The sequence below is a fragment of the Nicotiana tabacum genome, chromosome 21, assembly GCF_000715075.1.
Source record: "Nicotiana tabacum cultivar K326 chromosome 21, ASM71507v2, whole genome shotgun sequence".
Classification (NCBI taxonomy): Eukaryota; Viridiplantae; Streptophyta; class Magnoliopsida; order Solanales; family Solanaceae; genus Nicotiana; species Nicotiana tabacum.
Window position 1 is genome coordinate 88,274,857 of NC_134100.1, and position 24,752 is coordinate 88,299,608.

Sequence of the window (24,752 nt, forward strand, 5' to 3'; positions counted from 1 at the left end):
GACCATTATATGCCAAAGTGTAAAATTATTTTTTGTCTTCAACATGATATACACCAAGATCATAAACAGAATTGAGTTCACTAACATGGTTCGGGTAAACTTCATTCCTGGTAACAGATATACACAAAAGAGATACAGTGATTTGATATAAAATAATATTTCAAATGACAATATATTAAAATATAAAACTGAACAAAACTCAGTAGTTGGAAACATACTTCTTTCTGGATTTCCTTCTTTGACCCACGCAGCAAATACATTCAACAAAAAAGCTGTCAACGCCAGTTCCAATTTTGCTTTGAAAAGGATGCTTAACAACATAAATTTGCTTTTTTCCTTTCGTTGCAACAACACCAGTACTGTATCCTGAATCAAATAGAGTAATGAATGGAGACTACACGGCCTTTGCAATACATCTCTTTCTTTTTTCCATTTGCGGAGAAACTTCAGAAAGTAATTCAGGCTGGTACAGAATAATATGAGATTCAGGAACCTCTTTTTCAGATTGTGTAACGACCAAAAATCCATAAAGGTCGTGATGGCGCTAGATACACTATCAGGCAAGCCAACAATAAGTACTTAATTAGGTTCTCATTTTGTTACTTTTGAAAACATATTTTTTTTTCTTCAATTTAAATCATAAAAGATGAAGTTTACAAGATAAATAATAATATCTTTAAAATTTCCAATACAGCACAACCCATAATCCTCCCAAAACTCAGTATCACAAGTGCATGAGCATTAACTAGGAATGTACAATAAAATACAACAGCTGTCCGGAATATAAATTGGACAGGAAAAATATAAGTACTCTGAGGGAGACTCTATTGGCTGCGAATCGTCGTATCGAATGCAGCTCACCTAAGTCCCTGCCATAATCGCGCCTCTGCGCCCACAAGGCCTCTAAACATATGTGTACCTGCACAAAAATGTGCAGCAAGTGTAGCATGAGTACGTAAATCAACGCGTACCCAGTAAGTATCCCGCCTAACCTCGAAGAAGTAGTGACGAGAGATCGACTTCGACACTTACTATGGGCTATGAATAAATAGAATAATATCATTAAATTAGACATGAATTAATTAATACGGTTGCAAGCCCATTATTCTGAAGTAAGTAAACAGTTCTTTTATAATTAAGAACTCTCCAAATTGATTTCTCATTATTTAACAATTTATATCTCCGACCAATGAGGCCATATAAAACTATCAATTTATCTCAGACCGGGGATGCAATATCGTTATTTATAAATTTCAAGGTAAGCAATACAAGCATGCGCAAATCATGCCGAGGACGTACGGCCCAATCCAAAAAATATTTAAATTGTGCACTGCTAGAGGGTCGAATGACGCGAACCATAGATGCATATATAAATTTCCCCGCTCGCAAATCATACATGCGATGCGGTCCCCGCTCGCAAATCATACATGAGACGCGGTCAAATATAAATTTAAGGAAATACCCCGCTCGCGAATCATACCTGCGATGCGGCCAAATATAAGTTTAACAGTTAAATCATATTTCTTTCTTGATTCTTTTCAAAATAAGGGAAATTCAACTTTGAAGCTTTTTAAAGAAATTACCCCGCTCGTGAATCATACATGCGACGCGGTTACACATAGATTTCTTAAGCTATTATAATATTCCTCAATTATTTTCGAAATTTCGAAGTTCAAATGAAACCTTTTAAATCTTAATTTCTTCAAATTTCCATTCTTTCAAGACAATCATTACTCAACCTCAATCTTATTTCTTCTCAAGGCAAACAATAACATAAGTCGACAGCAACGTTAACAAGGCATAATGTAAACCTAGACTACCTGGGCATAGGCATAACTAGTAGCTACGTACGGACTATCGTCACCTCGTGCGTACGTAGTCTCCCACAATTAGAAGCATATATTAATTTATTTCACCTATGGGGTTAATTTCCTCTTATAAGGTAAGAAAGGAGACTTACCTCACTCCGAAGTTCCATAACCGGCTTTCGAGCCCTTCAAACAACTTGAACCGATGCACGACGCTCCAAAACTAGCCAATAATTATGCAAACCTATTAACATATACTCAAATACTCAATATAATCCAAGTTGTAACAAATTTCTAATCCCGATCGAAAAGTCGATAAAATCACCCTCGAGCCCATGTGCCCGGATTCCAAAGTTTTTTGAAGATAAACTTTACCCATAACCTCACGAACTCATATATATAATTTCCATCCAATTCCATAACCATTTTCATGGTTAAAATCTCATTTTTAATAAAAATCTAGGTTTTTCATCTAAACCTTTGATTTCCAAGATTTATAAGTTATAATCCACCCAAAAATCTATGTATTTAACTCAAAGTGTGTAGATTTAACTTACCTTCAAGTTGCTAGTTGAAATCCCCTCTCAAAATGCTCCACAATCGCCCAAAACATGAAGAAAATGGGTAAAACATACGCAACTCCAGACTTAAATGAAGGTTCTGCCTTCTGCGATTTTCGCACCTGCGGAGTCACACTCGCACCTGCGGACAAATTCCTTGCAGGTGCGCATTTCTCCCTTTTGGCCTGGCACCGCACCTGCGGACAATGGCTCGCTTCTGCGCAACCGCAGGTGCGCCTGCCCATTCGCTCCTATGCATCCATCCGCTTCTGCACCCAATCCTCGCACCTGCGCGTTCGCAGGTGCGCCAAAATACCTCGTATCTGCAGTTGCTGGCCAGATCCTCACCTTCGCACCTGCGACTGGTGGCTCGCACCTGCGACTGCCCATGCGCATGTGCGATCATACCAGAAGCTCGAAGCTTCAGCTCTTCCTCCAAAACCCAAACTCGATCCATTAACCTTCGGAATCCACTTGAGGCCCTCGGGACCTCCACAAAATATACCAACACATCCCAAAACACGTTACAAACTTAGTCGAGCCTTCAAATCACATCAAACAACGCCGAATTCATGAATCGTACCCCATTCCAAGCTTAATAAAATTTAGAATTTTAACTTCTACATTCGATGTCGAAACCTATCAAATCACGTCTGATGGACCTCAAATTTTGCACACAAGTCACATTTGACATCACGGGCCTACTCCAACATTCGGAATCGGATTCCGACCCCGATATCAAAAGGTCCACTTCCGGTCAAACTTCTCAAAAACCTTCAAATTTTTAACTTTAGCCAAATGACTCCAAAATGACCTGCGGACCTCCGAATTCACTTCCGGACACGCTCCCAATACCAAAATCATCATACAGAGCTATTCCCAAACTCGAAATCCCAAATGGACATTGATAACATTGAAATTCACTTCAATCCAAATTTATGAAATTTTTTCAAAATGCTAACTTCCACAATAGATGTCGAAAAGCTCTTGGGGCATCCAAAATACGATCCGAACATACACCCAAGTCCAAAATCATCATACGAACCTTCTGGAACTTTCAAATCCTGATTCCGAGGTCATTTACTCTAAAATTCAATCTTAGTCAATTCTTTCAACTTAAGGCTTTCGAAATGAGAATTTTCTTTCCAATTCAACTCCGAACTTCCCGAAATTCACCTGCGACCACACGCACAAGTCATAATACCTGAAGCGAAGCTGCTCATGGCCTCAAACTGCCGAACGGCGCGCTAAAGCTCAAAACGACCGGTCGGATCGTTACAGATTTTTCTTTCAGCTCCCATGCCGCCTCATCAACACTTGCAGTCACACAAATAATGCTAGTCTGAGATTCAGGAACCTTTTATTTCTCGTATTCTGCCTCCATCTCCTCTGCCGCCTCATCTGCAGTCTCACTAATAGTACCAGCATGCGCTTCATCTGGTGTGAAAGTTACTTTAGCAACAAACATGTTAACTTTCACACCATAAGGTTTTTCCATGATATTGATACCTAACTGATCTGTTGCATCGAGCACAATGTTGTTACGATGATGCACACTGGTATCTCCTTGAGAATGTGGAACATCTTTGTCTTCACTTCCACCGACCTATTTTTTTTTAAAAGAATCGAATTATCAAAAACAACAAAGAAAAGAAAAAGAAAAAGTGCAGAATGCACAACTAAACACACCTTACAACCATCCATGTCAACATCTTTATTGCCACCAACCTCCATATTGCTCATAAAATTATTATTGTCTTGACGACCACTGTGTCTTCCTCTGGATATGCACCAGATTTATCTTCGCTTGCACCAAATTTTTTAAAAAAATAATAATACAGTAAGTAAACTCAAAAAATAAAAGAAAATGCTCCATGGAAAAGAAACACATACCTTGGAATTTATCAACACAAAGACTTCCTTAAATTTATCAGAAACATGTTCCATGAAGGACTTTAACTGCTTCTGGAGCTACAAAAGGAAACAAATAAGAAAAATAATAGACTTTGAATATACATTTCTAACAAAACTTTCAAACAACAAATATAAAAAACCAATTCAAATCTGTTTAACATCAGCTTTCAACTTCTGTAACTCATGGTCATAATCAACAGGTTGGACACCCGACATCTTTTTTGGTAGGACAGCCTCTTTAATCTGTTTCGGGGGTGGCATGATAAAATTATCGCTATCATTAATAGGAAGTTTTCCCCTGTTACGTGATGTCAAATATTTCTGATACTCATCGTTAACTTCAACAGGCAAAGTAAATCTCCTTAGCTCTTCAGTTGTAGGAGAAATAATTTTAAATTACAAATGTAACAAAAAGTGCTTCAGTCCTAGATATATCAAAGATGTATAAAAACTGTATATTTTATTTATCACAATGAATTACAATGTATCATATATGTATAACCCATCAATACATAAAAGTTGGTACCTTATTCCCTGTGCTGTTGAAGAAACCAGTAGAGAAGTCCTCACGCGTTGGCATGTCTGTCATTTCCCAATTCAATATGTATGGTGTATGATCTCCAATGCGAACAACAAACTATTTATCAATTACAGTGCAACATTCATAGAACTGCACCTGTAGCGCAAGAGGAAATCCACCAATCCTATAAAACTCAGACTTTTCCCTCAACATATCCCTCACCGACTTCATTAAAGCTCGAAATGCAATCTTATCCCAGGGAAAGGACATATACTCACCACTCTCGACAAGATAGAAATCATGCTTACTTATAAATATCTTCTGAGCCTGAGTGGACATTGGAAATGTATTTATGAAATAAATGATTGCAATCTTAAATGCGTTTTCATCAGACTGCCATTTCTTCTTCTCAAAATAATCAATAAGTAACTTCTTTGACACCGCTTCAAAATATATAAAAAAAAAAGTATCCACCAGCCTATTGGGCCCACTGAAGTTACCATTAACATGTTCATTGCCACAATAGTTTAAACCACTTACAACACCAAATTCTTGAAGATCAAAACGTAAAACACATTTGTCATTCAATTTCACATAAAATTGATCACACTTATCTTGAACCAACTCCCTAAACATTAAAGAATGAATCATTCGTGCCTGAATAACAACTCGAGGTAAATCAAGGAAATAGCCAAAACAGCTTTCCCTAAACATCCGAAGTTGGACATCAGTCAACTTTGACTGTAAAACTGATACGATGTCCACATTAGTGTATGATGTCCAATGAGTAACAAGAAAAGGCTCACCAAGTTGAATATAAAGCTTCCAAGGCTACAAATAAATGACACAAATTAAAAACAAACAAATACAAACTAAATCTAATTTTAAAAGAAGATTCAACAATAGAAAAAAATATAACTGAAATTGACCTTACAAACTTTGTCAGGAATTTTAACTTTTTCTGCCTTTGGAACCTTACTTTTTTTGTTTTGACACCCAAATTCACTTCATCCTCCACGACACGTTTTATCTTACCTTCAACATCATCCACTCTAACCCTTTTGCTCTTTTTTTCCTCAGATTGTCCAACAACATCCTTTCGAGATTCTAACACTTTAACACTGTCAGAACGATTTTGTCTTCTTATATTTCGTTCGTCAATCAATTTCTCAACTAAAATCGGGTTTGAATGAGGAGATAAACTCATCGACCTAGTTTCTCTTCTCATGTTGCTCGATTTCTCAATGGAAACCGACTTTGAATAAGGTGATGAACTCATCGAACAAGTTTGTCTTGTCATATTGCTCTTTTTCACAATTGAAACTAGGTTCAATGAGAAAATTTTAAAAATAATTATACGAACAAACGGTTACAGAATTTTGTGAAGAAATTGATACAAAACTCAACCAAAACTAACAAAATCATCTATAACAGATACCTACGATGAGCTCTAACTAAACAATCCAGTCGCAAAAGCCTTAAAAAAAAGGCAACATCGCTTCTCCAAAAACACATGCAATCCGAAAAAATATACAAAATAAGAGATTTTCTACTCCAAATTACCTGGAATCAGACGAAAATAACCTCAAATGTATCGTGTTTTGTCGTCAATTTCAGCAATTTTGGTTCAATTAATCAATTTAGCAAAAAATCGCATATGGGGAGACAGACAGAGAGTGAGAGATAGAGAGAGTAAAACTTAGAGAAGAGAACGGTGTCTGTATTACAAAAATAACGGATACAAAAAAACTGACATTAATTGAAACTATTTGGGCCCAAAATGATATTTGGGCCTTTTTTTAATAGATATTTTATTTTGGGCTATTTTTTATTAGGAAAGTTTATAGAGTGGCAATTTGGGTAATTTTCCTATCCAAAATGACCTCAACGGTAAAGAGATTTTTACATGGTTGCTCTCTTTTTTAAAATTATTCTTATAAATGATAGTAGTCTTTGTTTATTCCAAAAACGACACAATTCTTTACTTCTTTAGCACTTTCACGTTGGTAACTCCATTAACTAAAGGATCCATTCCTCTACATCATTACACTTTTACTACATTTCTTTTTTCCTCTCTCTTCCATAATTCTATTTCCTCTTCCATCAATAACACTTACCCAAATACATCAAAGATTCTAAAAGAAGAATATCTCAAAAATAATCTCCTCTTTAACGAGGTTGCACAATGGGAATTTTAGTATTTTTTTCTTTAAGTTTTAAACTTTTTGTTGTACAATTTTATTTTTACTCAGAATATACCTTTAATATATTTCAAGTATATTATATTGTGATAATTTATAATGTAAATATTCCATCAATATATCATATATAACTTTTACATATATTTTATACCACATATATAAATTATATATATATATATATATATATATATATATATATATATATATATATATATATATATATATCATAATAAATATAAATAAACAAAATATACCATACATATTCTTTATAGGTGTGTATTATACTTTACATATACCACAATTATATAATTTACCACATATACCATTTAAATAGAAAATATTTAAGCACCAGTCAAAGTTGTAACGTGTTAAAATAATATGTTATTATCCAATTTAAACTCCAAAGAAGGAAACGAAAATAAAAAATTTGCATATACAAAAAAGAAAATAAGAAAGAAGGGCATTAGAATACATAGGGAAGACAAAACAAATATGGAAGGATTGTATCAGTTATGGAAAATAAAACATTTGAGCGAAAAACTAGGAACAACTTCTTATGGGATTGATTCTTGTCCAGCTGAATTTTAGGAATATTTATTTGAAAGCTATTATGATATGTTAATATTTAGGTGCCGGATGATAATTAACTAATGTTGCTATAATTTTGTAAATTTTCTTTAAATATTGCCTAGTTATGTTTTTTCCCCGTAAAAAACTAGTTTGCAGTGTGCAATGCCTACTGAATTAGTGGTTTACATTCTAGGCATTGAATTTGTAAAATGGCCTAAGAAGCTTATTTGTTTTCAGAGATAAAATTTTGAAAGAGTGATGCACGAGTCTGGTCTTTTGACTTTTGAGTAGGGTGGGCATCGATCGATTCGGTTGTGAATGTTATCGGTTCGGCATATCGGTTATCGGTTTATAAATATGCTAAATTGATGACCGAACCGATAAGATATCGATTATTGCGTATCGGTTTGTTGGTTATCGATCCTTATCGGTTTACCCGATAAGAATAAAAATTATCCAAAAGTTTCATATTTTTATTATAGAAATCGTGATCATACTGTTAAGAGAAAGAGAAAGGAACTCAATTTTTGTTCATAAAAAAAGATGGATTAAATTTCAACTTTAGAAAAGAACACTTTCTTTGCATTTGAAAATCCCAATGAATGATCTCAAGTTTTAAAGTTATAAGTCAGCAGGAGTAAGGAATAAGACAATCAACAATCTAATTAATTTTATTAACTATGTCACTGCGGGCGGGCATAACTAATAGGAAAATAATAAATTCCTAATCTTGTAAATACTAAAGAATCAGTGCAACAAAAGAAACAAATAAATAGAAAAATCTAAACAATTAATTCTTTAAAGTATAGAACTACAAATCTTAACGGAAAAATTAAGATGAGAAATTCAGAAAAGTTTAAAACTTACTCTAAGGAATAAGGTCGGAAGATGAAGAGTAACTGCCGAGAGAATTGAGAGAATGAAACCATAAGGTGACTTTATATATTTAGTGGGTAAAATTATAATTTTGTTAAAACTTATTGGGATATCAGTTAAACCGTTATTAAAATTGGGCAAACCGAGACCCGAACCGATAACCCAATAGTCAAATAACATTAAATCGTTATCGAAATATTTACCCAATAACCCGATATCCATAACCCAATAGCATATTATCGGTTCGGGCTATCGGTTATACATGATATATGCCCAGCCCTATTTTTGAGTACTTGCCAAGCAAAAGGAAAGATTCCAAAAGCATGTATTATATTTTTGGCCCCATTCTCTTCTTTTGCTTATCGCAAGAAAACATATATTCTGGGAAGAAAAGCAAACCATATGTAAATACCAGAAAACGGACAAAAGTCCTAATTCACAAATTAGTTTGATAAGTGGCTGACTAAGCTTATTTTCGTCGACTAAGTTTTGATGCACAGAGTGCTCGGTATTTGTGTTGGTGAAAGCAGATACCCAATAAATTAATGGAGATGCGCACAAACTCGTCAAACACCAAACACCATATTTTCCAACCAAAAAAAAAGATAGTTGAGCTTCACTTTGAAAGGGGAGCCTTGGAGCAACAATAAAGTTATCTTCGTGCGACCTATAGGTCATAGGTTCGAGCCGTGAAAGCAGCAACTAATACTTGTATTAAGATAGGATATCTACATCACACCTCTTAGGGTGCGGCCCTTCCCCGTACCCAACGTAAACGCAAAATGCCTAATGCACTGGCTGCTCCAATTGAGCTTCACTTTGCAATAAGAATTTCATTCCATTACTTCAAGAATTTTATCTGTTGGCTAGTCCCCCACACTCTGCTTTAAGGCCTCTATTTTTTACCACTCTTCTTATTCTAAATAAAAGTTCAAATTCAGCTGACAAGGCTCTTAGAATAGCTAAGACATATATACAAAGGAAACTTAGCAGCAAGACAAGCATATCCACTATTCATTGTTATAATGAATTCAAGAAACAACAATATGAGATGCTACATTATTTCCTTACAAACAATTCTATTGCTAGCCTCAACCCCCTTTGGTCTATGAGGTAAGTTAGCATACACTACTAATGTTATTCTGCTGCTCTACCCCTTAATGAGATTAATATTATTATTGTATTGAGCTTATATTTCTGTACACTAATAGTATAAAGATACGTTTAGTTGACCTACGAAAATACGTAACACTTCATATTAAGCCTAATATTGCAATATGAAAAAGATTTAAGTTATATTCACTGATAGTGTAAAACATTTCTTGCATTATCAGTGCATTTGATTTCCCACCTCCTTAAGGTTACCAATTAGTCTTTGTGCAGAGAATTACCTGCAACTGCCTTTTAAGTAACCTGATGGTGTAGATTTATTTACAGCGTCGATGCATAGAACTTATACTCTATAAAAATAGAGTAATAACCTGCTATAACCGATTAAATTGTGCTAATAGTGTTAAAGTCATTTGCTCGTCAGCGTATATAACTTAAATCTCTAATAGTGTTACTGTCGGTTTCTTTTGTTCTTATCAACAATGCAGATAGTGTCAAGAAACCCCATGGTTTAGTATTACACAATCATTTACAGTTACAGCTAACTGAAGCAAAAAACCCAGTAAATAATCCACCAAACTGCATAAACCCTCCTCCTCCTTTAGGGGCTGTGCCACTACCTTTCTCTTCCACTCCACCACTATTACCATCTCCAAGTACACAAACTCCACCCTATTATGCACCTAAACCACCAGCGATTATCCCGCCACCGATGACTCATCCATCGGCACCAACACCGCCTTATAAGAAACCGGAGAATGCTGTTTGGTGCGTAGCAAAGCCAACGGTACCAGAAGTCTTACTTCAGCAGGCAATGGACTATGCATGTGGTTCTGGGGCTGGTTGTGAGGCCATAGAACAAAATGGAGTTTGCTTTCAGCCAAATACTGTACTTTCTCATGCTTCTTATGCTTTTAATAGCTACTGGCAAAAGACTAAACAAGCTGGAGGAACTTTTGAATTTGGAGGCATCGCCATGCTTGTTACCGTTGATCCAAGTGAGACTCAACTCATAAACATTTTTTATGACAAGATATAATTATATACGCTGACAGTATAAAAAAATTCTCAGGTTACGACGAGTGCCATTTTGTCTACGTCTAATCATGGAAGAAGACACTCAAGCATGAGGAGCTGCGGGTACAACAAAATATGTGTGATATTTGCAAGTTATTTTTACTACAAGTGATAAATATGATTATATGAGATACATTTTTTAAGGGCAGTCACTTCACATAGAACATATATTTACTTAGAACTGTGATGTTTGCCATGGCCAGGGAAAAGGTAAGGTATAAAACTAGAGGGAGAAAATGTAAAGACTATTAAAGTTTCTTCAATGACATATTTATCTTTTTATGTAATTGGAAAATTCCATTTAACATATTTTGGAAAGAGTTTAATTCTACCGGCACAGAAAAACAACCATGCCAATCCAAGAAACTAGAGATTCACAAGCAATGAACGTGAAAAGCACGCGAGGCCTTTCAGATTTTGTTGTTCATGATATAGTACAACTTGAAAACTATATGAAAGTAAAAGCGAAGGCAAAACCCTGACATAAATTGAAACAATAAAGTACCTTAGTACCATTTTTTTCTAATACGAAAGACACCAAGACATATGTAGAAGTGCGATTAGTAATCACTAAATAAAAGAAAACCTGATATCATCAATTACTGATAGCGCCCTGAGACCTCTAGACATGAGCAGTGCCTTCAGTGAACTTGGGATCCTCACATCTGTACCTTCCATCAGGCCCAATCCCAAAGCCCCTTGGATCGGCAAATACGTTCTCTAGCAGCTGGCTACGAACAGGATGAGGGCTTTCATCCGCAAACTCAACAGCATCTTCAACCAGCTCATCAATCTTCTTATCAATGGCCTTCAACTCTGCTTCATTGACCAGGTTGTTCTCAAACATATACTTCTTCAAGGCACTGATAGGATCTCGTGCAGCATAATGGTTCTTTTCAGCTGCCAAGATAAACAGATTAAGGTCAAATAAATAAAATCATTGGCTAACATACAACAACACAACATAACATAATTCAGCGGCCAACGACAACAACAACAAACCTAGTATAATCCCACTTGGGAGGGTAGTGTGTAGGCAGCCTTACCCCCTAACTTGTGGAGATAGAGAGGTTGTTTCCACTAGACCCCCCGCTTAGAGAAGCATAAGCACCACATTAATGAAGAGAATTCAGCGGCTAATTATCTAAATGTTTTTAATTTTATTTAATTTTGGATATATACCTCTTTCGCAATACAGAAAATAGGGGTTTACTCTTATATGGAAGCAATAAAGATCAAAGGGCGAAAGCATTCATTGCACACAAATTTGTCAATCTCCAAGATGATCAAAATGCAGCATAATGGTTCTTCTCAGATTGCTTACTATTTCCATAATTTTCAACCAATTTTCAATTTCAAACATGATCAAAATGTAGATATCATGTTATTCACTATTTTGGTTTCTTACTGCAGAGTAATATCCAAAAGATTCTGCATTTCATCACCTTATAAGCACATTGACGCCCAGTATAGTTCAAACAGGTTCATTTTGTACAACCCAGCAATTCAATTAAATATTCGACTATTTCAATTATTTACAGATCTATTGTACATTTGTTGTAGCAAACCCAATGCACTTCCACAGACAAGGACCGATATGGTACGTCTGTGACAATTCATCAATGAAAAGCATTTCTCATGATGAAATATGAAGTTCTCAAATATTATTTGACATTTACTGATATGCTAAGAAAGCTCAAGCTAGTATAGTAGTTGAAGAGCACACCACCACAAAAAAGGGTCAAAATGTAACGAACCACATTTAACCAGTATTCAGAAAAGCTACCTGAGTTTTACGTGATAGAATAATAGCATATAAATAGTATGTAACAGTTAATACATTCAACAATTTGAAAACATATGCTAAAGCCAGGCTCTGGTTTTACAGTAAAAAATTAGACACAAAACTGAGTGGATTAGGGAAAAGGAAAATAAGCAAAACTAGACAGAGTTAAACAACTATACAGAAGAAGAGGATTAGAACGCTCACTAGGGTCACGAAGCTCATCTGGATCAGCCAAAGAGTGTCCTCTAAACCGGTAGGTCTCACACTCAACAAGAGTGGGACCGTCACCTCTCCTAGCTCGGGCAACAGCTTCCTTTGCTACCTCCCTCACCTTCAACACATCCATGCCATCAACGTGAACTCCAGGCATCCCAAAGGCGGGACCTTTCTTCCAAATTTCAGGATCAGAAGTTGCCCTCAAGTGGGACATGCCAATTGCCCACAAATTGTTCTCAACAACAAAGATAATGGGCAACTTCCATAGTGCAGCCATGTTCAAGCACTCAAAGAACTGGCCGTTGTTGCAAGTTCCATCACCAAAGAAGGCCATAGTTACATGATCACAGTCTGCCTCTTTCAGGACCTCCCTTTTATACTTGCTAGTGAAGGCGGCACCTGTCGCCACAGGGATACCCTCACCAATGAAAGCGAAACCGCCGAGAACGTTGTGTTCTTTCGAGAACATGTGCATGGAACCACCTTGGCCTCTGCAACAGCCAGTGGTCTTCCCAAAGAGCTCGCTCATCACTTGACGTGCCGGAACCCCTTTGCTCAACGCGTGGACGTGATCACGATAAGTGCTAACCACCGAGTCCTCTTTCTTCAATAGCTTAATGAAGCCAGTGGAGACTGCTTCTTGGCCATTGTACAAATGCACAAAACCAAACATTTTTCCCCTGTAATACATTTGGGCACACATGTCCTCAAAGGCTCTTCCAAGAACCATGTCCTCATACAACTCCAATCCTTCCTCTTTGGTAATTAACTAGATGGGACAACACGCACATAAAATTGAGTTAAAATTTATACGTTATAAAAGCTTGAAACACTTTCAGTGAAGTGAATTCACACAAAAAAGAAAAAGAAAACTACCCCCTTAGTCCCATTGTATTTGTATACGATACTATTACGATTTGTAGAGCTTATCACAACTTTTCTTGACTACAATTTTTTGGAACATGTTTAAATATTTTATATTACATAAACCTTTGACATATATTAGTTTATGTAGTTTCGAACAATGTAAATTCTGTTTCAAGACATTATAAACCAACATCCAAATTCACATTCAGAGTATATGCTTCCACTCCCGTACTCCATACCTCATCGACTACAATTTATTGGAAAATATTTAAATTAATGTGAAAGTTGTTACTTTATGTAGTTTCATACTATGTAATTTTTTTCAAAAAGTTAATAAACCCATCCGAACTCACACAATTGATACTCCCTCTGTCACAATTCATTTGACCCACTTTACGTTTTAGTCTCTGCCGAAAAGAATGATAACTTTCTATAATGAAAAAGAATTTAACTTTAAACTTCCCATTTTACCTTTAATGAAATGATTTATATCCATGGACATGTTATGTTTTAGATCATAAGTCTTTCTTTTTTAAACTCATTACTCAATCAAACACTTTCACATAATGTGGGACTCGGGGACTGAGGGAGTACCTCATTTTTTGGGTAAATTATACAGCACCCTTGTAATATGACTCAGTTGCAGCCATACCCATGTATTTTTAAATCAAACACTTACCCCCCTAATACTATGAGAATCCTACAAAGATATGATGTCTTAGTTACAAATACTGGAAATTCTACACAAATATAATGACTCAAAACACAACAGTGATTAAGCAAGCATGACCCAATTGAAAAAATGAGCTTATAACACCAAAAATTAACATCAATTTCGTTAAAAATTAGGAAAATGCAGGTAACGGACTGGGGATGATTTAGAAACAATTCAAATTTAAGCTTTGATATTTTATAGCCACAGAAATTCTATGGCATGTTTTCGACTCCAAATTTCAAAAGCCTTTCTTTCTAAACTCCGTGTCTCATCAAACACCTTCAATCATACAACATATTCAATGAAAAATAAGCACTAAATCAACAGAAAAAACACTTCAAAACACAGCAATGATTAAAGCAAGCATGAACCAATTGAAAAAATGAGCTCTTAAGACAAAAACAAACATAAATTATGATAAAAATAAGGAAAATGCAAGTACCAGATTGGAGAGGGAAGAATCATTTTTGAGCTTCTTGTCTTGTACAACCTCGGAGACAGCAAAAACAGGTTTGGATCGGCGTTGTGAGTGAGGAGGCGAAAAGGGTTTCTTTAAAGAGAGTTTATGGGTTGATCCAAGAAAAAAGGAGCTGTCTTTAAAGTGATTACTCAAAAGGGTATTCTTATCAGTGGATCTGACACTGGAGTTTAGAGGAGGCAAAGGTTGTAAGAGTTTTGTAGCAGAAAAAGAGGTAGCCATGTTTGGAGTAAGATTTATTAAGGAAAAATTGATGGATATGAAGATGAATGTGATTGGAATTTCAGAGGGAGTGAAGGATATAAGAAGAGAGCGGAGAAAACAAGAAGAGGGAAAGGAAGTGTAGAAATAACCGTCAGGAGGAGTTGGCCTATATAAGTATTTTCTTGCTAATTTTTCTACGGGAAATGACGGGACCTTTTTCTTTTTGTCACTATTTATATTTTGATCCCGTAAAAAGAATTAGGAAAATAATCCTGCATTAAAATTTTAAAATATGCTGGTTAAAATTTTAAAGCACGCCGATCAAAAATTTAAAGCACAAATCTGTAAAGTTTTTATCATAAACAATTCTAGTGATCCGATAGATTTTATGCCAACTGCACAAGACTATGGCAACAGTCATAATTTTATGGCAATCACTATAACTTGCAAAATTATGGGACGAATCACCATAAGGCTTCTTCAAGAATTTCTGACCAATATATTTTAATTCTGACCAGATACTATTGTATACGGGCGAAACCAAGCTCTTTCAACGCCTCGGTTCCCGATGAAGTAAACAGGGCAGAGATGTGACTGTAAAGAATCGGAGTCAGGGGTAAGGAGCCCGTCGAGTCGGGGTCCGGGAAATACACCTGCCATCGGAAGAATCTGGGCCACGTCCCCAGGTCTGATTCGAACCCCAAAACTTCGAAGAGCATTACCAGATAATCGAGTACGACAAACAAAGGGCCGTGATATCCGTGCCTATCCGGATATTACGACGTGAATCTCGGCACGTATCGGCAAAAAATCAGTGATTAGTAAAACGGAAGATTTTTACCTCTTTTGGAATTGTACTTGGGGTAAAACTCCCCACTATATAAAGGGGAGTCTAATTATTCATTAGACATCATTATAATACGCATATCAAGGCAATATACTCTTATTTTCTCTGTTATTCAAAGTTCTTACTTTTGTTCATAAGTTCTTCATTATCGTGAGCCCGTGATCGAAGGCAGGCATTTCATTAAAGTTGTTACTGAGTCCGGGATCACTCCCCTTAATTGGTTTGACAAATTTATTACGTCCTTTATCTGTTTAATCTAACGCAATTTATCATTTGTATTGAATTAATCCGTGTATCCTTAAAACCACATATAAATTTAGTTGTTATCCATTTTTAGGTAAACAACTATATTCCCAAGACTTTTCTTATCCCCTCAAAATTTAAATGGTTGCACCAAATAATCCTATTTGTGTCAATCTCTCATTTGTCTACCTGTTTTGTGGGCAAACTTGGCCTGACATGTTGATGAACTAAGGTCCTTTGTTAGCATTCGACTTTTGGGAATTAAGTCATCTTTGGTAGATAGTGTTTTATTGTGAATTGTAATTTTTTAGTGTAAATTTAAATTATTTTAGCCTTAAAATGCCTACTGAACTCTGTGTGAGAAACTAAAAAAAAAAATTCGTTCATTACTCCCTCCATTCCATTTGGTGTGATATCTGAGGAAAAAATATTTAATTTTTTGTGTAAAATTGAACATATGTTCTTTAATTTCTTAAAATTAAAATATATATATATTCTGAAAATTCAGAAAATATAAATTAAAATAATTAATAATTTAAAAAATTTAGAAAATATTAAAAAATTAGTCAAAGAAAAACGTATTTGACTTTTCAAATAAAGACACTCTCAGGCGATTTCACTGGTCAATATTCCATAATTTCTCACTTCTTTGCACCTTACAACTTACGAACTAAGAAAGTTTAAAACTGAGAAGTGAGAAAGAAGAATAGCGGAAGCTATAAGTAAAAAAGATTTACGCTATGCCCCCCAGGAAAGAACCCTGCAGAAATTTCCTGCGCGGCAGGTATAATTTTTTGATTTTTTTTGGCTTCAATTACATTCACATACTTAATTAATTATTTAGGGTTCTTGATAAACCCCTTTAAACCTGCATTTCAAAATTCTTGATTTCCCTATATGTAGTATATAGGAGTAGAGTTGGTTTACAGTCAGCATAAAAGTGTATTTTTTGAATTTTGTATTGGAAGGCTTGGATTGAGCGGAATGAATTTAGAAAATTTTGTATAGCCGACCCTGACTTGTTTAGGATTAAGGCGTAGTTGATTGATGGTTATACTTATGTTTATCGTAATGGCTGAATGATCTTAGCTAGTATCGCGAATGGCTGAACCAGAAATTTATACAAGTGGATTCAAAAAAATAAATTAGGATGTCACAGTTGGGATTTAAACACATGACCTAAAGCAACTTTTGAACCCCCTTCACTATAATGCTTGAATTTTTCTTTATGTCAAGGGGATTCAACAGCTCACATATAAGCAAATACATACTATCATTTTTACCCTATTTGTACAGTGTAATTTTCCGACGAAGGTGTAAGCCCCTTCACCCTACTTAGTTCCACCACCGAGTAGAGCCTTGAGCTTCAAGCTTTTCTCGTCTCTTTGTTCTTCTTGGATTGGCAATTTGTTTAATTTCAATTAAGAAATTTATGTTGGGGTACAGAATTACATTAGTTCATGTATGGGATTGGCAAAAAGTTTAACTTTTGTTTTGTTTGATCTGGCTTCAATAAGTTTGTTACTTCTCTCCCAAAGCAAAAAAATTTCTGGACAATGTTATTATTGTTTATGCATGAGATGATTCATATAGCCGACCCCAACTTCTTTGGCATTGAGGCATAGTTGTTGCACTGTTAAACTGTTAATATTGCTTCCAGTGAAATAGAAGGGAAAGAAGAAAATTGAGAAGAGACACTGTATTTCTTATTGTCTTATTTTCATTCTTTTTTTCTTCTCCATGAAGGTCAAGAATGTAAAATGATCCCTACCTTTGATGGTATTTATTTGGGTGCCAATGTAATTTTCGGGACTGGAGTTGTGGTGTCTACACTGTACTACTTGGGGCCTCTGTTACTATAACTATGCTGCTTATAATGTTATTACCAATGGTACTACCACTAGAGATACTGAAAATAGTTGAAATTGAGCACTCTGGTTAAGACTTACTTACCACAATATCAAGGATGAATGTTAAGCATACCTCATGTTTAAGTGAGAGATGATGAGGACCTATCGAAACATTAAGTGGAAGTGAATGGGTAGTTCCCTGATTGAACTTTTTTATTTTTACCGGGATATGTAAAGGTAGGTTGAAAAGTGTGGTTTTTTTTTATTTTTATTTTGGAGGGGGGTTGCATTTCTTTTCCTCATTACATAATATTGACCAAAGATTGAATAATGATTGGTATGATATTCCATCTTAGAACTTAGAATAGTGGTGTTATCTGTTATGTCTTAGACCTGTTTAACTTAAAACATGTAGAAAGTATTATTCAGATTAGTAGTTTTTTATTGGAGCCGAGTAATCCTTATTTTGATTAGGTTACTCTAAGTATGAAGAACATGATCTGATCTTTGTCTTATTCATCCAGCTGCCAATATGGTGAACATTGTAAATTTCTTCATGTTGCCCAACAACAGCCGAAGCCAAATCCATTTGGGTTTGGCAACCAGCCCTCTAATTTTCAGAGTACGAATCTGCAACAGACAAAGTCCAACCCTTATGGTTTCGGTGTTCAGAACAACTTCCAGTCTAGAGGATCCAACGATCTGGGGCCCAAGCAGAGTCAATATAAGGTACTTTAGTCGTTACCCTCTAATTATAGCTAGTTGCTGCGGATATATAATATTTATTTACTCCCCCGTCCCAAAAAGGATGATAAATTTTGAATTTCGAGAATCAAACGAGTAGTTCTTTGACTGCGATTTTTTCATGTCTTTTAAATATTTTCAATTGTCAATTATTGTGACTTATTGTACTTTTTATGTAGTTTTCAAATATGTGAATTTTATTTCAAAAATTTCAAGATTCAATGTCCGAATTTGAGGTCAAAATTAAGAAGTTTGACTCTCGAAATCCGAAAAGTATCATCCTTTTTATGATTGAAGGAGTATTTATTTAATATAAGACTATAAGTAATTAAGTACTATTCTTTCCCAGTACCATTTTGAGGAGTCTTCACTCCATATACTCAAATTTTACCTGCTAATACATGATAAAGAAAAATGCTTCTCAAGAACCTTTAGTCCTGGACTAGAATTCATATCATTCATCTTTATGTCTCAGCAAAAGTGTTCACATGTTGCTAGTGTTAGGTGGTAGTACTTTTAGAAGTTGAAGAAATGATGGTGAGTCATAAAAAGAATCGGAAGAATACGAAGTATGGAATTTACACATCTGAGAAATTCATTTTATTAGTTTTAAAGACGAGCCTTGTATTTTCTTGAATATGTATTAATAAGAATGTAATTTTTGGGGTATGCCATATAGAAAAAGAAAAGGAACGCGATTTTGGTTGAATGATGTAATGGCCCTTTTCATTTGTTGAAAAAGAACAAACAATCATTAGCAAGACGTGCTAGGTAATTTCATATGCTATTTGAAGCTTTTCTTTAAAAGGCTACCTTTTGATTTCAGCAAAGGGAAGAAGTCTAGACCTATTAAATGGGTCGGCCCGACTCGAACCCGTTGACTCTTGGCTCGTGGGTCCTTAACTGGGCCGAGCCGATTCACTTTCTTATAGGGGCCGGGGCGGATTTGACTCATTAATCAAAACATGTTGACCCGGACCCGAACCCGTAACCCCTTAACTGGGGCCCTAATGGGCCGAATCCAATTTAATTAAAAAAGTTTAAAACTAATAAATGATAAAAATTTCAAACTTTATACATATATACGAACTTGAAATTACTACATGTCCTTGAAGCCAGTTAGAATAAAAATGAAAGAAAATTCATACTTTATTAACATTAAAACTTGAGAAACATATGGAATTCGACTATTTCTATAACTAATAGTCTAAAACATATGGAATTTGACTATTTCGACAAGACGCCTCATAGTGTCTGGTACTATATTCTTTCTTCAATGTTTGGATTCAATTTTTTACCACTTGTCTGAAATATATATATGTGAGCTGGTTCGGGCCGGTTGACCCGTGGGTTAGCTACCGGTTCGGGTCCGGTCCGGTTCAGTGGGTCAAAATATTATAGCCCGGCCGATTCCCGTTAAATTAATGGGTTGGTCCGGTTAGGTTTCGTGGGTCATGGGCCGGTTAAAGGGTCAATATTAATGGGTTATGTGGGCCGGTTCGTGGGTCGACCCGGCCCATTTGACATGTCTAGGAAGAACGTCATTGATGCTATCTTCAAAAGAAAAAATCACATGAATCTAAAGTAAAGGTTGATCAATGGAAACTTATGGAGTTAACTATTTTTTTAATACAAGTTTATGGAGCTTAATACTTATTGTTTTGTTTTTGAGGTAACTAGAGTTTTCTATTGCTAATAGTTACATACTGGCGAGACAATATCTGTGTATGGTTTTGCTGGAACTTTCTGTATTATTCCTTTATCTGATAACATGACATATTTATGTAATACTAGGTATTGACCTGTGCATGAGTATGTGTAGGTTCAATTCTATCCAGTTTTCTAGGTTCTATGAAGAATTAAAATGAATGGATAGATGATGCATATTAACTTTTTTTGTCGAAAATGATGCATATTAACTCTGTTTATCGTCTTTTTTGTTTTTTAGCCTTTCGAAAATAAGTGGACTCGTTCTACAAGTACCAACAGTTCTTCATCGCGGCAATCTGATAATCAGCCTGTAGCACCTAATCACACGTGAGTTCTTTGTGGCACAACCCTTTCTGTTTTGCGTTTAGCTTTATGGTTTAAATGGAATTAATGGTTTGGTTCTGCTACATGTGTAGCTGCACAGATTCTGGCTCATGCAGACGCCAGATTATGGAAGATTTTAATAATGAGAAGCCAATGTGGTTGCTTACATGCTATGGTCATCGAAAAAAGTATGTTTCTAGATCTTATCTTCACTTGACGCACTTTGCTAAGTTTTCTTGCCTCATACTTTCAGTTTCTCTCATGAATAAGATCTAGTGAAGATTAAAACATTTTTGTTTGGCGAGTCATCCAGCTTCTTTAATTAGTGTTAAGATCCCCAACCCTCTCATTTATTTTCCAATTTATGTACTCATCCAGCCTCTTAAATTATTATTGGAAGTTAATGAATTGGAAAAATGAAGATCTCTAACCCTTCACTTTCGTTTGCCAATTTATGTACTTTGATCTCTTGTACTACTCAAACAACGAATCATGCATTAACGCAAATACTAGTATAATTTGTTATTTGTTCTTTTCATTAGCTATTACACCCATATATGTTCTTCTAACTTGTAATTGACGACCTGGTAACTGACAGTCTTTTGGAGATGACAATTTTTCAAACCTTAGACTCCTAGTCGGAGGAACTTTGGTTGGAGAACTGATTCCATCTTCCCCTCTTGCTATCCATGTTTTTCAAACTAAACTATTGTACGAAGTTCCCTTGTTGCAACTCTTCTATAGAGAGAGTACTCTTAGTTTGTACTCTTTTTCTATTCTGAAACTAAAAGCAAAACAAAAAGAAGCAAAATTTTATTCTATGGACCCCTGCATATATCTGGTGGGCTTAGGTTCAAGTTCTATCTGCATTGCCTGTTTCATGAACTAGTAGATCATAGAGATTGATCAAGAACTGCAACTTCTTTTGTATGCAGCGGTCCATGTGATGTTACCGGTGATGTTAGCTATGAAGAGCTACGAGCAGCAGCATATGATGATGCGAAACGTGGACAGAGCTTGATGTCTATTGTAAGACACCACCTTTGCTGCCTTCTTTTGCTCTGTATTGTCGGCTGATACTGTTCTATGCAATTGAACATTGTTGGTTTCATATCTGTATATATGCCTTAAATGAAACTTGTTCTCAAAATTCTAGCAAAGAATTTTATCTTATCGGGAAGGAAAACTTCTAAGTCAAGCAGAGTGCTTTAGATTAGTTAGAGAGCTACATTAACATGATCAAGCTTTTCCTCTTCCATCACCTGGTTGAGTTTTCTTTCTTCCTTCCTCCCCTGAAAATATGTTGAGAGAGGAGCAAGTTCACTTTGAGTAATGATTTCTAAAATTTTGCAGTTTGTTTTTTAGGAAGGATAGTGATGATACTTTTGATATGCTTAGTGCAAATGATAGATTTTCGTAGCGCTCTTTTGATAAGGACTATCTCAGACTTTCACCCACCCTCTGTTATAATTTGCAAACGAAAAGACACTTGCCATCTAAAAAGTAGACCATTTCTGCCCTTTGCCTCCAATTTAGCAAACGGAATCCTTGTTGACATTTATCATTGACACATACGCTGACACGTGGATGACATGTATGCTGACACATAGGGCCCTAGAAAACTTGTCAGCAGAAGCTAAACCTCCAAAAGCCTCCTCTTTTGACTGTTATTTATAGTCTCAAGTTTCTCAACCCCAAGCGTCCCTTTCTACTGGCTTCATCACCTTTTCTCATTTTACTAGGTCATACTTGAACCTTCCTACTTGAGCTAGATGTACCTGCCTTTCTTTCCCAAGTGGATTTTCCCGAGTTTGAGCAAACTACGGTTCCATTGCTGCTTCCATATGAAATTCTCACCTTATCTTGGCTCACTTCTTTTACTATCCAGGGAAAAGATCATAATTGCTGTTTCAGATTTGTATAGGTTACTTTGCATCGATTTTCAGTAGACCTTTTGCTAGGGCTGGAACTGCCTTGGTGCCAATCTTTGACTATCTCATTACTTATCAGTAAACTCTATCATAGTCTTCGTCTAAAAGCATCTTGTGGTCTTGCGTCTAAGTTCTTAACAAACTGTTTTCTGTCGTCGTGTTAATGCAGGTTGAGAGAGAGAGGAACATGCTCAATTCTAAAGCAGCTGAATTTGAAAATCTATTGCGGAATTATGTAGCTCCATCAACTTCTGTTCCTAATGGTCAAAGTCCTTTTCCCGGTGCCGCCCCGAATGCTTCATTGAGTGCTCAAAGCCCTTTTCCTGGTACCGCGCCGAATGCTTCATTGAGTGCTCAAAGTCCTTTTCCTGGTACCGCGCTGAATGCCTCATTGAGTGCTCAAAGTCCTTTTCCTGGTACCACGCCGAATGCCTCATTGAGTGCTCAAAGTCCTTTTCCTGGTGCCGCGCCAAATGCATCGTTGAGTGATCAAAGCAGTTTTCCTCCTTCAGCCTCAAGTTTTAGTCAGTTGGGAGCTTTACTGAATACAGGGTTAGAACTGATGCATGAATATTACCTACATTAGTGCATTTACACCAAGTTTTTTGCTTCTTTGATAGGTAAACTTTAGTTATAGCAAAGCAGGAACCAAGTGCTGGACATTACCATTAGGACATTTTCCTATTACAAAATCTGTTGGAAAAAGCGAGCACTTGGTTCTCATGGTTCTCAGCTCACTTCATTGACTCACTAAGCCACACCCTTGGGTAAAAAAAAGAAGCGATTATTTTTCTCATACGTGTAATTTCGACCATAAATCTGCATACCACTAGAGATTTGGCTTTTACCAACTTCTGTCTACATTTTTTTAATTAACAGGGCATCTGCTCCAACTAATACATTTGGGAAACCCAGTCCCCTTGGGAACTCTGTTAAGACATCAAGTTCTTCTGGGGCGAATGCTTTTTCATTTGGGAATGCAGGTGATTTAACACGGTTTTTGAGTGTTATCAATTCTTGATTATGCATTTTATTTAGCTCGACTTTATTTGCAGGTTCAGGTTCCTTTGGCTTCGGAAGCCAAGTCACATCCCAGTCACATCAAAATCCTTTCACTCCCAGCAATATTTCAGCAAGTTCTGAGAGGAACCCATTTTCTACCTCAACTACCTCGCAACATTTTCCTAATCCCTCTAGCGGCCAACTTCCAACTCCTCAGGGGCATTTTTCTGCTTCAGTTGCGGTGTCCCCTTTCAACATCAACTTGATGTAAGTTCCAGCAGTAGTTACTTAACTTGCCATAATTATTATATAGACTCTTGAGAATTAAATCATCAAATATTTCGGTTTTTTCAGTTTCTGTTGAAATATGAAATGTTAACTTACTGATGAGGTCCTTTTGGGTGTTCTTGTTTTGCAGGAATGCTGCATCAACAGAGGAATTCAGTGGGGATAACAGCATTTGGACAAAGAAGGAATGGAAAATTGGGGAGGTAAGCTCTTAACATATTTTCCTCGCTTTGAACACTAAATATAAAATTAAAAATAAAAATAACATCCCTTGAAGATGGAAGAAGATGGTGCATCTGCAAGCATGTCTACCTATGTATTTAATTTAATGCTAGCGTAAAACATTAAAGATAACATATTAAAGAATTCCATCGTTCGTGTTTTTTTTAATTCTTGTTGCTTTTCAGATTCCAGAAGAAGCACCCCCAGACAAATATATCTTTTAGGACTGTTTCTGGCACCTGCCTATTGAAGGTTGTCAGTGTAAATCAGATACAGAAGAAATTTCTTTTTTGTGACATGGTTCGTTGTCAAAGAAGCAGAGAATTTTGGACATATGGTGAAGTTCCGAACACGTTATTGCTTGTGAAGGCGGGTTTACAATATCTTCTCCCTTTATACGCTTCCAAAGAGGGGTCAAAGATCGTTTTCTCAGCTGTTGAAAGAGTTGTAATATCATCAAGTTGAGAGCTTGTATAAGCTCTATCATTGCTTGTATAAGAGTCAAAGAAGAAAAAAGAAATTGATAAGATAAGTCATGATATTTCTTTATTAATGTTATTTGAATAGTTATAGTAATAAGGTGTAGAAATGGCTAGCCAAATCCCAATTACTACGAGTATCAAAATTTTGTTTTCTCAAGTTGCCAATTCATTTGCATGGTATTTTCACTTTCTTGGACGTACAAATTA

The 24,752-nt window shown here is 35.9% G+C and overlaps 3 protein-coding genes across 3 annotated transcripts; 2 read left to right on the plus strand and 1 right to left on the minus strand.

The window, feature by feature from the left end:
• Nucleotides 1-9,404: 9,404 nt before the first annotated feature.
• LOC107825091 (PLASMODESMATA CALLOSE-BINDING PROTEIN 2-like) lies at nt 9,405-10,920 on the plus strand. The gene is made up of 3 exons (XM_075242064.1): nt 9,405-9,562; nt 10,048-10,557; nt 10,632-10,920. The coding sequence occupies exons 2-3, from the start codon at nt 10,272-10,274 to the stop codon at nt 10,661-10,663; spliced, it is 318 nt and encodes a 105-aa protein (XP_075098165.1). The 5' UTR covers nt 9,405-9,562; nt 10,048-10,271; the 3' UTR covers nt 10,664-10,920.
• Nucleotides 10,921-11,097: 177 nt separating this feature from the next.
• LOC107825096 (pyruvate dehydrogenase E1 component subunit alpha-3, chloroplastic) lies at nt 11,098-15,058 on the minus strand. Its single transcript, XM_016651933.2, has 3 exons — nt 14,663-15,058; nt 12,627-13,407; nt 11,098-11,536 (listed from the first exon to the last, which is right to left on the minus strand). The coding sequence occupies exons 1-3, from the start codon at nt 14,918-14,920 to the stop codon at nt 11,259-11,261; spliced, it is 1,317 nt and encodes a 438-aa protein (XP_016507419.1). The 5' UTR covers nt 14,921-15,058; the 3' UTR covers nt 11,098-11,258.
• A 1,564-nt stretch (nt 15,059-16,622) lies between these two features.
• On the plus strand, nt 16,623-24,702 carry LOC107825095 (zinc finger CCCH domain-containing protein 46). The gene is made up of 10 exons (XM_016651929.2): nt 16,623-16,776; nt 18,367-18,571; nt 20,535-20,623; nt 20,713-20,808; nt 21,556-21,649; nt 22,721-23,103; nt 23,431-23,534; nt 23,607-23,820; nt 23,972-24,044; nt 24,249-24,702. Exons 1-10 carry the CDS (start codon nt 16,733-16,735, stop codon nt 24,285-24,287), a joined length of 1,341 nt encoding a protein of 446 aa, XP_016507415.1. The 5' UTR covers nt 16,623-16,732; the 3' UTR covers nt 24,288-24,702.
• The last annotated feature ends 50 nt before the right edge of the window (nt 24,703-24,752 follow it).